Here is a 14983-nt window from a genome sequence, read left to right on the forward strand (position 1 = left end):
GCATTATGGAACAAAAAAGTCAAGTGGTAGACACAAAAAATTACACCTGCACTGAGCAGCACAAATTAAAATGACCTGTCTGTGGCTGCAGCTATCTGTGCTTGAAAAAAGTAGGATAAAAATAATTATGTCGTCGGACTGAACTGTTGCTGAGAAAGTGACGCGTCTGTGAAGTCTTTTATTTTGTCAGGGGCCACAGGAAGTGGTGAGTCAGCACACTGACTGTTTTTGGAGTAATAAAACCAACCAGTGATCTGTGAGAAGTGTTTATTTATCACATCAGGGACTGCAGTTATAAAACCTGTTAGTGCTATCTAGGTCAGTCCAACCTGAAGGGGGCGCTGCAGGAGAACGGAGAATCAATGACACCATTACAGAGAGGAGGGAAGCAAAGCATCCTGGGAATATCATGGAGTGAATTCAGCTCTTTGGTGGTATTTAGGTGTAAACAACAAACAGGAAAAAAGAAGAAAAAAACACAAATCAATCAAAAAAAAACCAACAAAAGTAGAAATACAAAAAATAAAAAATAAAAGAAAGAATGATTAAAATCAGTAATACTATAAAACCAAAGAGGCTTGTTCAATGTTCAAGTCAGGAGTTATGAATCTACACACAGTACAATCTGACTGAGCTCTGTCTGCTCTTTGGCTCCCCCTGTGGTGATGAGCAGTACTGACCATCACACAGAGACCATGATGCTGGCTGAGACTTTAAATGTTTGCAGTGTGAGCTCGGTGTTCTGGTCTTTCGGGCTGATTTTATTAATGCTCACCACCAGGGGGCAGCGTTGATCTGTGTCTGTATCCACTGCACGTATTTAACCACGCGAGTGTAGACCCCGTACACCCTCTGACTGCCACACTCCTCTGGTCCCCCCCATGATACCAACCCAAACACCACCCACCTCCGGCACAGAACATGTTGTCGGTGATGTTGTAGCTGATGGAGCGAGAGGCGTAGCTCGACTGGCACTCGTCCTGAGAAACCACCGGCAACTTCACGTACTGCAGGAAGTCAGAGGTCACAGCCTGCCCCGTCCCAGGGTCAGAGGTCAGAGAGGGAACGGGGGCCAAGAGGGGGGACGTAGAGTTTAGATTTGAGATTCCCCAACCAGCAACTACACCCAGAGTGTTGGGAGCTGGAGCAGGAGGGTCCCCCTGAAAAGACAGACAGGATGTAGATGGAAGGTGTGTTCCTGTGGTGGTTCAGGTTTAGTACTGAGACCTTGGCTGTTTCTCAAAGCCCAGGTACCTTGCCTTGCCTTGCCTTTGAAGGCAGTGCCTCCGAAGCCACTTCCTTCCAATCCAAGGCAAGTGTCCTGCCTCTGCTCAAAAGGAGATGCTAATGGAACAGCCTACAAAGGCACATTAAGGAGGAGCTCAGACGGCTACAAATATTGTCATGGCTTGCCACTTTTCTACACTTTTTGCTTTTTTATTGTCACATCATTGACACTCTGCAGGTGCAGCTTCTCAGTAATTATAGTTACACGAGTGACACACAAAAGAGTCAAGTGTTGGACATGGTATAAGTTGTTATTTTCAGAGGTGTATTTTGTTACTTACATTTAAATTGGAATTTACCACACACCTCCGCTGGTGCGTCTTTTCCTTCCATTTTTTTCCTTTTTTGTAGATTCACGCGTTGCATGTTGGGTATTTATTGCCATGGCAAGGCAGCGAAGGATACACCTGTGTATCCTTGGTCAATTAGCCACATGCTAACCAAACAGAGGACATATGCCTCCGGAGGACATGAACATTGGAACGGCACTTGGGCAGCGACTGATGATGTGGATGCCTGCCCACGCCCACCCCACGCCCACATCAGACCAAGGCAAGGCAAGGTACCTTGGCCTTCTTATGAGGTGGGGGGAGGCAGACGGGGCGGATCAGCTCATTAAACTCCGCCTTCTCCGTGAGCCGCAGCAGTGCGATGTCGTTGTTGTAGTTGTTTGGTTGGAAGTCCGGATGGAGGAGGATCTGCTGCACTGAGCGGGCGCCAGCTCCTTCCTTCCCTGCATTAGACGTCAATGCTCTCTGACCTCCACAGGAGAGCTCAACCAATCAGCATCCACCTGTTCAAGAGGCCAGAAACTACCTCCATATGTAACACCTCCCCCCAAAAAGACAACAAATCTAACATTTGTTGACTCAAACAAACCTCCAAATTCAAAACAAATTTTACCCTAGGGATCTATCATTTATATCGTTTAACTCTACCCTATAAACACAAAGCTAGTAGACAATACACTAGATAACTTGTTTACATACATAACAAAAAACACTCTACTGATCCGAGTAGAGGAAATTTCTGGGGAAAAAAAAAACGTAAAAACACTCAGTCAATTTCCACTCGTGAAAGACAGTCAGCAACTAGATTGTCTTTACCACTTACATGTTGGATTTTCAGTGGAAACTCCTGCAAAACTAAACTCCATCAGAGTAACCCACGGTTAGTGGAGGCCGATCTCTGTAGGAACAACAAAGGGTTGTGGTCAGTGTAAACCACTAAAGGATCAGATGTTGATATGTAGATCTCAAAATTTTCTCTTTCCCAAAGCTAATGCTTCTTTTTCAATGGTGGAGTAGTGCACCTGACTAGGACTTAGCTTCTTCGAGAAGAATGCCACAGGGTGCTCTACTCCATTGTCATCTGCTTGGACAACACCCACGTCAATAGCATCTGTATAAAGGACAAAAGGACGACCAAAATCAGGAGCTGCTAGTACAGGGGGCTGTGGCCAAGGGTGCTTTCACTTTTTCGAATGCAATCTGGCATTCAGGGATCCAATGGAAAGAGACTTTTGGGCTGGTCAAGTCTGTGAGGGGGGCTGCTACTTGAGAAAAATTTCTGCAGAAGGCCATGTTATAGCCAGCCATCCCCAAAAACTGCTTGAGCTCCCTGCGGGTGGTAGGCACCGGGAACTTTGTGATGGCCTCTACCTTTGCAGCTAGAGGTAGCACCTTACCCTGTCCCACCACTTTTCCCAAGTATTGAACAGTGGCTTTAGCAATTTCAGACTTTCCCAGGTTGACAGTAAGGTTAGCTGTTTTCAACCTTTCAAACACGGCTTGGATGTGCCTGAGATGGTGGACCAGGTGTTACTGTATACAACAACATCGTCAATGTAAGCCTCTGTATTGTCAAGACCCCGCATCACCATATTCATTAGCCGCTGAAAAGTGGCACCAGCATTTCTTAAGCTGAACGGCATTCTCAGATATTGAAACAAACCATCTGGAGTCACAAATGCCTATACTTCCTTGGCCCGTTTGGTTAAAGGAACTTGCCAATATCCCTTGAGTAAATCAAATTTGCTCACAAAAATAGCTGACCCAATACGGTCCACACAGTCATCCACTCTCAGCAGTGGGTAAGAATCTGGCTTGGTTACGCTGTTAAAGGGATAGTTCAGTTTTTTTGAAGTGGGGTTGTATGAGCTCTATGTGACCACTAAGGACATTAGATACAGTAGAAAGGTGTCTCCTCTCCCTCAGTAAGACACAAACTGTAATCGATGGTGACGAGGAAATAGACGCTAACAGGGACAGACGGTACCAAATTCAAAGGCTATTTTCTCTGCCTACAAGAACTAAAATCAAAAAGTAATACCACAGTTTAAGAGTACGCTACTTAAAATATTTTTTAAGTGCATTAAGTCTTCGGAAATATAAACATTTATCTGGACCTAACTAACTGGTCATATGTCCAGTTCGCTCCGTCCCCCCTCCTCCTTTCAGCTGTGGGGAATGTAAACAAGCTATGCTTCGAGCCTCGTGTAAGTTTGCTCAAGTATCGTAATTCTTTTGTTTGTACTCTAAGGATTGTGAGGCAGTGTAGGAAATTCAAAATGAGTGACTATGACAGCGACGGTGAAGTTCCATTCACTTTGGAACCAAAAGGATACCTGTATGAACCGGAGCACACAGAAGAGGAGCTGCTAGAGATGGCGACTGAAAGGAATACAGAGGAAACATCCAGTTCCTGCATGAAACGGGAGTGTATGATACGATCTAGTTAAAAAAAATAAATGAGTAGGGACCAGTGGAGGGCAGTAATACGCCTTTGCCGCGTCTACGCTGCCGGAAATAAAAAAGAAGAAGAAGAAGAAGAAGAAGAATGGGAGAGCACAAAATATTCAAGATGGCTGCGACCAGGCCACGTTCTTCCAGCAGCTCAGAGGATGAAGACCAGAGTTAGGGTCCGTTACTCAAATAAGTAAAGAGTTACCCGTTACTCGTTACTATTGAAAAAAGTAGTGCTATACACTACTTGATTACTTCATGGAAATAGTAACGAAGTTACTCTACTCGATACACTACTTTATCCCCCTGATACATCTTTATATGCTTCACGAGATTCGCGGTTGTGTTCCACGCAGTATTCAACTTGCATTTTACGGTCACGCTCTTCTCCTTCTGCTCTACCAAATCCAAATAATGTGCATATGAACTGTCACAGGAAAATTGGTTGCCTTATATAAATCTGTGCCCCACTGACAACACTGCACTCCCTTCCACTGTAAATGCCCCTTTTAAAGGATAATTTTGGTTTATACAGCTTCTACATTGTTTATAGAATGAAGTAGAACAAAATACTCACCAAGAAGGTTTTCCTGATCCAAGCAGTGCTTCGGGAGATATTTAGATCCAAAATCGTGCAGCGGACGTCCTTATAATGGGATCCATCGGGGCATAGACAGCGCCGCTCCTAAAACTGCATAAATCGTCCAAAAACTCATGTTTTTCACCAATATTCCATCGTGGTCCGCTCCAAGTTAGTCCTCTGCTGCAGTCTGTGTCACTCCAGACAGCGCCGTTTGGCTGTAATGACCTCTGAATTCACGAAGACTTTTGCCGTTTTCGAATTCGCATACTATACTAGCAGTGCCTACTGATTCGACCAAAACGTAGTATACAGTATGCAGTATGCGAACAAATGTCAGAGTTGTAGTATGAGAAAAATACCCGGATGACGTACTGAATCAGGAAAAATCCACAGTATGCTTCGCATACTGTTACCCACAATGCAATGCGCCTGGTCCCATATCAGAAGTGAAAATGGCAGAGAGCGGAGCAACAACAACTGGAGTATTAGAGGAATATAAATGTAAGAGCCATTTCTTTTTTATCTTTAAATCCTCATCATCTCCACCACTGAAAGTTAATATAAAATGCTCTCTCTGGATATATATTTGCAGATAAGTTACTCGTGGTTTGTTTATTTTCTACATTTTCAATAAAGTTTTTTGGGGAAAAAAAGTCAGCCGTAGCAAACTTCTGTTTTCTTCGAACTGAAGACCAGCGTAGCATACAACAAAAATTAACCCAACTGAACAGTCATACTACATACTGCTTATGAAAGTAGTATGTAGTAGGCAGTGCCTACTACATACTACTTTCATAAGCAGTATGTAGTAGGCGAATTCGAAAACAGCCTCAGTTTACGTTTGTCCCTCAAAGACAGGAGTCAGCTCTCCAGAGAGTACTGTGCATGCGCAGTGCTCCTTACTTTGAGGATCCGAAGCACTGCTTGGATCAGGGAAGCCTTCTGGGTGAGTATTTTGTTCTACTTCATTCTATAAACAATGTAAAAGCTGTATAAACCAAAATTATCCTTTAAAGGGGCATTTACAGTGGGAGGGAGTGCAGTGTTGTCAGTGGGGCACAGATTTATATAAGGCAACCAACTTTACTGTGACAGTTCCATCAGCCCTGACCCGGAAGAGATAGCGAGTAGTTGCTCGTATGGCCACCATTCAATCTACTGGTGGTAATAAAAAGAACTCCGCTTCAATAGTAATATTTTGGTTGCTCTATTTGCAGTCATTGTAAAAGTAATGATCGTGGCGTTTCATTTGTAACGCTAGTTTAACTACTAATCTAGGAGTAGTAGTGCCGTTACACTACTCGTTCCTATCAAAAGTAATTTAACTACTTGTAACGTTCGTTACTTGTAGTTATATACCCAACTCTGATGAAGACACAACGAAAACTTTTAAAAAGTCACCAAAAATATGCCACATCAACGTTGTAATAGTTAACTAAAATGAAACTAAAAACAAAAACTAAAATTTGAAATACATAGCAGTTAACTCAAACTAATAAAAACTAGAAAAGAAAACAAAAACGATAAGTAAACTAAAACTGTATCTTGTTTTCACAAAACTAACTGAAACTAACCAAAATTAAAGACAAAATGTCCTTCGTTATTGGTTTTGTAATTATTAATAGCCTTTAGGATTTAAATTAATCCGACACATTTTCCCAACCAATTTTACGACAGTTTTCGGCAGTTGTCAGTGCCGTACGGCACCATCACAGCCACGTACTGGGACAAGCTTGTTTACTGCACTGACTGGCTGTGCTCTGTGCTGCAACCAAACATAGCGGAGCAATGAATCAGAGCATCTGTAATAGTTTAATTTCATGTGAGTCTGACTTTAATTGTTTTTAAGTCTGTCTTTCTTGTTAGAGTCCAAGTTTCTAAAGATTTAAGCTCATATTATATTGTTTTATATAGTTTTTGTTTATATTATTTTTATGTAATTTAGGTTAACATTATTTTATATAATTTATGCTTATATTTTTCATATTAAGTTTATATGATTTTTTTGTGTTTCAGGCAGCAGCCAACAGTTCAGTATCAGCATTGACTGAGCAGTGAGCGCTATGTTGGACTGGAAAATAAACAGTATTAAAAAATATTTACTCTGACCTTTTTGAATCCTGCACCTGGTTGATAAGGTATGAAAAACTAAAACTAAACTGAAACTAAACTAAAACTAAGCCTTGTTGCAAAAATCAAAACTATATAAAAACCAGAATGCCCGCTCTAAAACTTATTAAAACTAAACTTTAATGGAAAATAAAATGTCAAAACCAACTAAAACTAAACTATAAAGACAAATCCAAAACTATTATAACCTTGGTGCCCAGACATGGGAACAAAAAAAATCATTTTCTAGCCACTTTTTCATGGTTCACCTTATGGCCTATCCGCAGGGCTGATGGTTATGGTTTCTGTGGTACGACAGGGTCACAGATCATTTTCTTGAAAAGGGACAGAGGGAAGAATTTACGTTTAAATAAATAAACAAATTTATGATGTATGCTGGAAAAAACTGAGCTTCCCCTCCTTGACTGACCAGCAGCCACCCCTAACACAAAGTTTGACTTCAGTTTTGAACTTCACTCTCTTTATACAAACATGTATGAATAATCACCTAATATCAGGATTAGAAAACAGAGTTTCAGTCGTAAAATAATAATAAAAAAAAAAGATAATAAAAGATTTTTAAAAATTACAAAAATTCATACAAATATTCATTTATGTTTATTTATATTTTTTAAATCAAAAGATAACTTCTCAGATTTTACTCCCTGATGCAGACAGTTTTCATTTTCAGTTATGCTTAACATTTTCTCACTTAACGAATGTTTTTGCAGGGTGCAGGATGCTGCGCTTATGAACCTGTGGCTTCTCCAGCCCACACCAAGACGCTTCCTGTGCTTCATTTTTGAGTTACTGTATCTAGTTATGACCTCTCTACCTGAAATTTAAAACATTGGTCTCATTTTCCACCAACACGAGAAACAAAACTATAACAGGAAATCTCACAGGACTATTTCTTTAGACAATTTTTGTTTCCTGGAAAGTTAATCAGAGTGGTTTGGGTTGATATTTTCCACAGCTCTGTCATCATGGGGTTTATTTATTTATTTATTTATTTATTTTTCAGAAAAAATCTTATAATTTGGGTTATTTCTCATCTTTTTTGTTGCTTAGATAAACACTTAAAAATACTTAAGGCTCTTTGCACATCTTCAGAAAACAAAAGCAGAAACTAAAAAGCAAAAGCAGGAAGTAAAAAAGTTGGTGAGCACCAAACCACTACAAAGGACGTCACAGCGAGCTCACTGCCAAGAGGAAAAGAGCGAACAGACTCAGCGTTTCTGAGGGAAACCAGCACCGTGCAGCACTTGCTGTGACACCGTCCTGAAGCAGAAGAGGAGCCCGAGCAGAGGAGCAGGTGGGCTGGTCTCCGAGCTTCTCGCTGTGCTCGTTGATCCAGGTGCTGACGTAGAGGATCTGAGCTCTGGTGCAGTCCCACGGGTTTCCCGACAGAAACACAGTTTCCAGGTTTTCTAAAGCATCAAAAGTCCCGTTCTCCACCGCAGCCAGCCTGTTAAACCTCAAACTTAACCTCTGGAGGTTTGTGAGCCCGTGAAAAAGATCCGGCTGCAGCTGATCCAGGCGGTTCCCATCCAGGTCTAGGGTTGTCAGGTCAGTTAGATTCATAAACAGGCTCGTAGGAAGGGTTTTTATTTGGTTTCCGTTCAGTTTTAACTCCTTCAGACGATCCAGGTCTCTGAACTGGTCTGGGAGTAATGAGGAGAGACGGTTTCCTGAAAGACTCAGGGACTGTAAACTCAAACCCTGGAACAGAGACGGGTGCAGAGACATGATCTGGTTGTTATCGAAGCGAATCTCCTTCAGGAATCTCAGCCCGTGGAAAATATTTTCAGGAAGTTGTTTCAGGAAGTTGTTCTCCACGTTCAGGACCTGCAGTGACTTCAGGTAGGCTATATCAGGATCCAGTTCCTGGATGTGGTTTGTGGAAAGGTGTAACTCCTGGAGGCTGCTCAGACTGAAGAAGCTGAGTGATAAAGCTGTAATCTGATTGGCTTCCAAATGTATTTTCTGCAGGTTCCTCAGGTTTATGAACTCACCAAAGGGAAGAGACTGAAGTCTGTTGTTGGACAAATCAAGCGACTGGAGGCTGATTAGAGACATGAAGATTTTTGAAGGGAGGGACTGGATGAAGTTGACGCTGAGGTCGAGCTCACGCAGTTTGGACAGACCTCTCAGTGAGTCCTCCGTCAGGTTGGTCAGATTGTTGTAGCTCAGGTCGAGGTGATCCAGTGAAATCAGCGAGGACAAGCAGTTCTTTGGGAGGCTGGTGATCTGGTTCTTCTGAAGGTACAGTCTCTGGAGTCTGCTTCCTCTACTCAGGGCCTCAGAGGGCACAGCGACCAGGAAGTTATCGCTCAGGTCCAGGAGTTGGAGAGCAGTCACTTCACTAAAGCTGTCTGCGTCCATACGATAGATTCTATTCCTGGATAGATCCAGTTTCTCCAATGCAGAACAGCCCCGAAAGAATCTAAAAGCTCTGTAGCTGCCATAATAAAATCTTGGATGCATATCATGAAAGGAAAAGGCTCTTCCCGACGCATCAGAACTGAGATCGAAAATATAGTTAGAGCTCAGATTTAATGTCTTCAGGTTAGCTAAGTCAAAGAGTTGCAAAAGAAATTCAGAATAAATCTCGTTCTCACTCAGGTCCAGAACAGTTAGATCTTTAAAGCTCCAGAAGTCATACCGTCCAAGTCTCATAATGTTGTTGTTACGTAGGAAAAGTTTGGAGAGCTTCCACAGAGGATAAAAATCTGTGAATCCGGTGTCGTTCAGCTGGTTGTCTGTCAGGTCCAGAACCTAAAGAGGGTCCAGACCACAGAGAGGGTTTGTAAGAAATATTAACTGAGCAAAGAAATGATCTATAATACCTTATACCTTATTATATGATATAATACCTTGTTACTCACTATCATAACATAAAGCTCTCTGATGTACACATCATAATGTACACAATCATAACATTTACTGTCATTAATTTCTGACATTTCCCATAAAAGTGAATTTTATCATAAATATTTTGCATTGAGGCATATTGGATCATATTATTCATAATAAACATGTTTTATTGTAACGTGTTTTATCGAACGTGTTTCATCTTGAAGAATTTCATCATAACATGTTTTATCCTAACATAATTTATCGTGTTGTGTCGTATCAACATGTTTTATCATAACGTGTTGTATTATAACGTGTTTCATCATAACATGTTTTATTATTACATGTTTTATAACGTGTTTCATCATAACGTATTTTATCATAACGTGCTGTTTCATCATAACGTATTTTATCATATTGGTTTTATCATAACATGTTTTATCATATCATGTTTTATAATGTATTTTATCATTACATGTTTTATCACAACATGTTTTATCATAACATGTTTTATCATATTGGTTTTATCATAACGTGTTTAATCATTACGTTTTTTTATCAAAACATGTTTTATCATAACGTGTTTTAACAAACAGTGTTTTATCATAACGTGTTTTATCATAAGGTGTTGTACCATAACGCATTTTATCATTACATGTTTTATCATAACATGTTTTTTTATAAGGTGTTTTATCATTAAACGTTTTATTGTAACGTACTAAACCATTACGTGTTGTATCATAACGTGTTTTATCATAACATGTTTTTATCCTAATGTGTTGTATGGTAACGCGTTTCATCATAACATGTTTTATCATAACGTTTTTATCATTAGGTGTTTTATCATAACACGTTTTATTGTAATGTATTTTATCATAACGTATTTTATCATAACATGTTTTATCAAAAGGTGTTTTATCATAACACGTTTTATCATAACACGTTTTATCGTAACGTATTTTATCATAACGTGTTGTATCATAAGATGTTTTTGTGTTAAGTATCATGTTATTTTGTATGGTAATGTGTCAATAATCAGATCATTTTGTATCAAATCATAACATAATGTTTTGTATCATACTGTTACAAAACATTTCATATCATTAAGACATGTGATGTATAATATTACAATGTATAGTTATGTTTTATATTCTATTATATACTGTTTCTTTCCCTTTACACATCGTATCATTCTGTAATGGATCATGTGATACGTATTCTATCATAGTACATTGTAATGTCACATCATGAAGTATTGCAAGCTATTTTATCATGTCACACCTGATCATATTTGTATTAGCGTTTTTGTTGTATCATTTTTATCATATGTATAGTATTACATATAATGTATAATATTACACATTGTTATGCATAATATCTGTGTTTTTATTGTCCTCTATCATAATGTAGTATTTTATCACATCATATTCATTTAAATCCCACTGTATTATAAAGTTTTGTGTTGTATCATAGTGTAACATATCATATCATATCATATCATATCATATCATATCATATCATATCATATCATATCATTTTTGGACTCAGATGTGGAGGTTGTTCTGTTTGATGAGTTTGTCTGTTTTTGAGGAGGATGGGGTTGTGACATTACGTCTCTGAGAGCGCTGACAAAAACATCTTTGGATCCCACCAGTGTGGTTAGGGGTCTACGTGCCGACAAAACAGTCTTGCATCCCACATAATGTGAAGAAGACGCTTGACGACATGGAAAGCTGATGCTGAAACTTCCCTGCTGCAAACGTCTCTAACCAAAATAAAAAAAGGCTCGGTGTTATCTCTAAAAAGCATCAGACAATGTTTTCAGAGCGCTGTTATTTTCTTACCTCCAGTTTTCGCAGCCTCTCCAAGCGTACTTTCTGTATCTTATTGTTTGCAGCAAACAGCTGAACCGTGTCTTCTGGGAGATCAGGGATCTGGGTCAGTCCAAGTCCCTGACACACCACTGTGGGCACGCTGTGGAGGCACTGGCAGGCTGGGGGGCAGAGGTCAGATGTCCACACCAGAACGCTCAGAGAGGCCAGAGTCAGAGCTGCCGACATGTTCAGCTACGGCACAAAACAGACACAGAAAAGAGTTTAAAACCAGAGCATCATGGTTGATTAGTTTTGTTTGATTTCCAGTGATCAAAACATTTTTCTGGATAAACATAAAAAGAGAAATAATTTATCTGAGGAAAACCAAATTTTGTTATTTATAAAAAAAAAAGAAGTGTGAATTAAAATCAAATTTTCTCAGGTTTTTCTTAACTTTATAATAAGATTATTCAAACTTACCTCTGATGAAAGGACAGCGCTGCACGTTGAGTTTGTTGAGTTTGTTGAGTTTGCTGAGACTGCTCACCTGGCCCGGCTGAGTGAGATACGTTTAGTTGTTGCAGAGGAAGAAGAGGTCGTGCAGTTTTGAGAGCACAGACAAAAGTTTGAACCCACTAGTTTGGTGATTGGTGAACGTGCTGACAACATCATATCACATCTGTGCTGCACAGTTTCTGCTGAGCATTGAGAGGAAGTCCAGATCGCTCAACAAATCTCCGACATACCTCTTCGAATCACTTCTTTTCAGACTTCTAATCTCTGCCATATAAATATCCATGTCTTAACTGAACGCTCTGGTTTAAAAAGTGGAGCCTGAATACTCAAGATGACAGAGGATTTTAAGGTATAAGAAAGTTGTTACTCATCAAACCAGATCACTGCTTCTGGTCATTATTGTCTGGCCCAAAATATGAAGGTTATAAGACAAATTCTTAGATTTTACAAAGTTTAATCACAAACATTTTTTTTTTTTTTACTTTCTCAGCTTTACTTACAGCCTAACCAGCATTTTCTCACTTCGAGGATGCTTTTGCAGGCTGCAGAACTTATGAACCTGCAGCTTCTCCAGCCCACACCAAGACATTTCCTTTCTTGACATGAAATTGAAAACACAGGCCTCATTTCCCACCAACACAAGAAACAAGCAAACTCTCTCAGGAAATATTATGGCTCGATTCATCACACAATTTTTGTCGGTGTCATTTTTTGCTCAGATCCTCTACCAGAGGCCTGGGAGCCTGAGGGCTCTGCATATCTTAATGATTATGTGGAATTAAGTACAATAACACAGGGAAAAGTATTGAACACACCATGGAAAGGCTGTATACTTTGGCAAGGAAATGCACCATACCACCAGAAATCTGTCAGTAATTATTACTTCAACTTCCGATTAGTGCAAACCAACATCAGCTGGGCTACAGCAAATTGATGGTCCTATAAAAAAGGTGTTTTTTCACCAAGCAGTTAAATACCACACACCTCATGATGGGTAAAGGCAAAAAGCTCTCTGAAGACATTCACAACCTGATTGTTGCTTCACAAGTGGAAGAAGCACCACCTTACCATCAACAGGCCACGCACAGGAGCTCCTTGAAGATTTCTGACCAGGGAGTCAGAAAGATAGTCAGAAGAGTACTCAACGAGCCAAGGACCACCCTGAAAGTGCTCCAGAAAGACTTGAAGGCAGCAGGTATAATTGTTACAGAGAAAACAATAGGCAATACACTCCACCACCATGGCCTCTATGGACGCTCAGCCCACAAGACTCCATTCCTCAAGAAAAGGCATGTTGAAGCTGGTTTAAAGTTTGCTAAACAGCATCTTGACAAGCCTGTAGGATACTGGGAGAATGTTGTCTGGTCAGATGAGACCAAAACTGAACTTTTGGGCTGTCATACTACAGACCATGTTTGGAGGAGAAATTCTTGATCTGAATCTGCTGCCATCCACCAGGATGATGAAGATGAGACGTGGCTGGACCTTCCAGCAGGACAACCATCCAAAGCACACGGCAAAGTTGACTCTCAAATGGTTTCAAAAAAAGAAAATCAATCTGTTAGAATGGCCTAGTCAATCACCTGACTTCAATCCAACAAACATACAAGAAGCTTCTGGAAGCTGTCATTGCAAACAAAGGCTTCTCCACTAAGTATTAGATGAGTCTCAGTTAGCGTGTTCAATACTTTTTCCAGTGTTATCGTACTTAATTCACCATAATCATTATTTATGGACCTGAACGTTGTGATTTCTTTTCATGTGTGGATTATTTAAGTTATCGCCAATGTCTGGTAGAAATTTTCATGTGTGGATTGCATCTTTGGAAATAAATGAGAAAAAAGTTTTTTTTCCCCACAACAAATATTAAGGCTGAAGCTGTTGAATAAAATGATGATGACACCTTTAAAAACTTAAAGGAAAGTTATTTTATTTTTAAAGCACTTTTCATCAATGCCATAAAAGTGCTTTACAGAAGACACAAGAATTACCAAGACAAAACATAAATATCACATGACAGTTTTGGTAAAGTGTAAGAGGTTTTGGCAACTTTTTTAAACTTTCATACCAATAAAAAAATCTTTAAAGTGGAAAAAGATGAGAATAAAAACAAGAAATAAAAAAGACTGTAAAAAAAGATTTAAATAAGACTTGAGATTCAGGATAAGAGAAGAACTGTAAACAATGTTTTTAAGATAGTTGGAAATGTCTTTCTCAGACATGTTTAAGGCATAGTTAGAAACACCCAACACAGAGGCTGTAAACAGACACTACTCGAGCACAGATAAATGATCTGTGTTTATATTTGCACCTCCTCTGATCTCCTCTGACTGACTGATAGTGGTGTTTAATCCTCCATAAAGTCAGAGAGGAAACCTCTTCTTCTGCAGATTACTGAACCTTTAAGGTGAACTGATCTTCACTTTGGTAAACTTCTCCATCTGCTCCGTCTCAGATGTTGGTGAGCACTGAGCTGGTTGTTATCACCACACTTATGGCGCCGGGGACTCTGGCGTCACCTTTCCCCGTCAGGTTGAGCGTCTGCTGGAAGCTGCCTTGCTCGGCCGGCACGTTCACCTGACCCAGGAAGGAGTCCATGAGCAGGTTGTGGTTGTAGATCTGAAGACAGAAGAGAGACAGAACATCAATACCAGCGGGAAAAGTCAGAGATGTATGAAAACGTGTTCAACACCGACCTTGATGGTGATTGGCTGCTTGGCTTTCTTCCTGTAGAAGAGCCCCTTGGTGTCAAAGTTTGGGTTTCGTGTGTTTTTCTGGACGGGAGAGCGAACTTTGTTTCCTTCAGAGCTGATAATGGCATAGGGGTCCGACGCTAGAGACGTAAAATCACAAGAAGAGGAGAAAGTGATTCTGTTAGAGAGATTTCTCTGACCTTTATAAACCTGATCACTGCTTTTTAAATCCAGAGGATGTTTGATTTATTTTGTTTTTATTTGTTTAAATAAAACCATATTTTCAATCTGACTCAGACTGTGTTGTTTTTCACTACCTCTCTTTTAATTTGTAATAATTTGTTTTTAATTTCTGAACTGTTCTAACATATTTTAATTTTA

General features: G+C 39.9%; 2 protein-coding genes across 2 annotated transcripts in view; both read right to left on the reverse strand.

Moving 5' to 3' along the window:
* Positions 1-682: 682 nt before the first annotated feature.
* Positions 683-11639, reverse strand: LOC141797897 (uncharacterized). Its single transcript, XM_074679588.1, has 5 exons — positions 11424-11639; positions 7927-9501; positions 1854-2042; positions 908-1160; positions 683-810 (listed from the first exon to the last, which is right to left on the reverse strand). The coding sequence occupies exons 1-5, from the start codon at positions 11637-11639 to the stop codon at positions 683-685; spliced, it is 2361 nt and encodes a 786-aa protein (XP_074535689.1).
* A 2501-nt stretch (positions 11640-14140) lies between these two features.
* LOC141798180 (calpain-5-like) overlaps positions 14141-14983 on the reverse strand; it is a 29119-nt gene continuing 28276 nt past the window's right edge. The window contains exons 12-13 of the mRNA XM_074680002.1: positions 14606-14742; positions 14141-14528 (exon numbers count right to left, since the gene is read on the reverse strand). Of these exons, the coding sequence (XP_074536103.1) occupies positions 14361-14528; positions 14606-14742 (305 nt within the window). The 3' untranslated portion in view covers positions 14141-14360. The remainder of the gene's footprint in view (positions 14529-14605; positions 14743-14983) is intronic.

This window comes from Halichoeres trimaculatus, unplaced genomic scaffold (assembly GCF_033239565.1).
Source record: "Halichoeres trimaculatus isolate MK-OKI-2021-1 unplaced genomic scaffold, fHalTri1.1 fHalTri1_scaffold_9, whole genome shotgun sequence".
NCBI classification, from domain to species: Eukaryota; Metazoa; Chordata; class Actinopteri; order Labriformes; family Labridae; genus Halichoeres; species Halichoeres trimaculatus.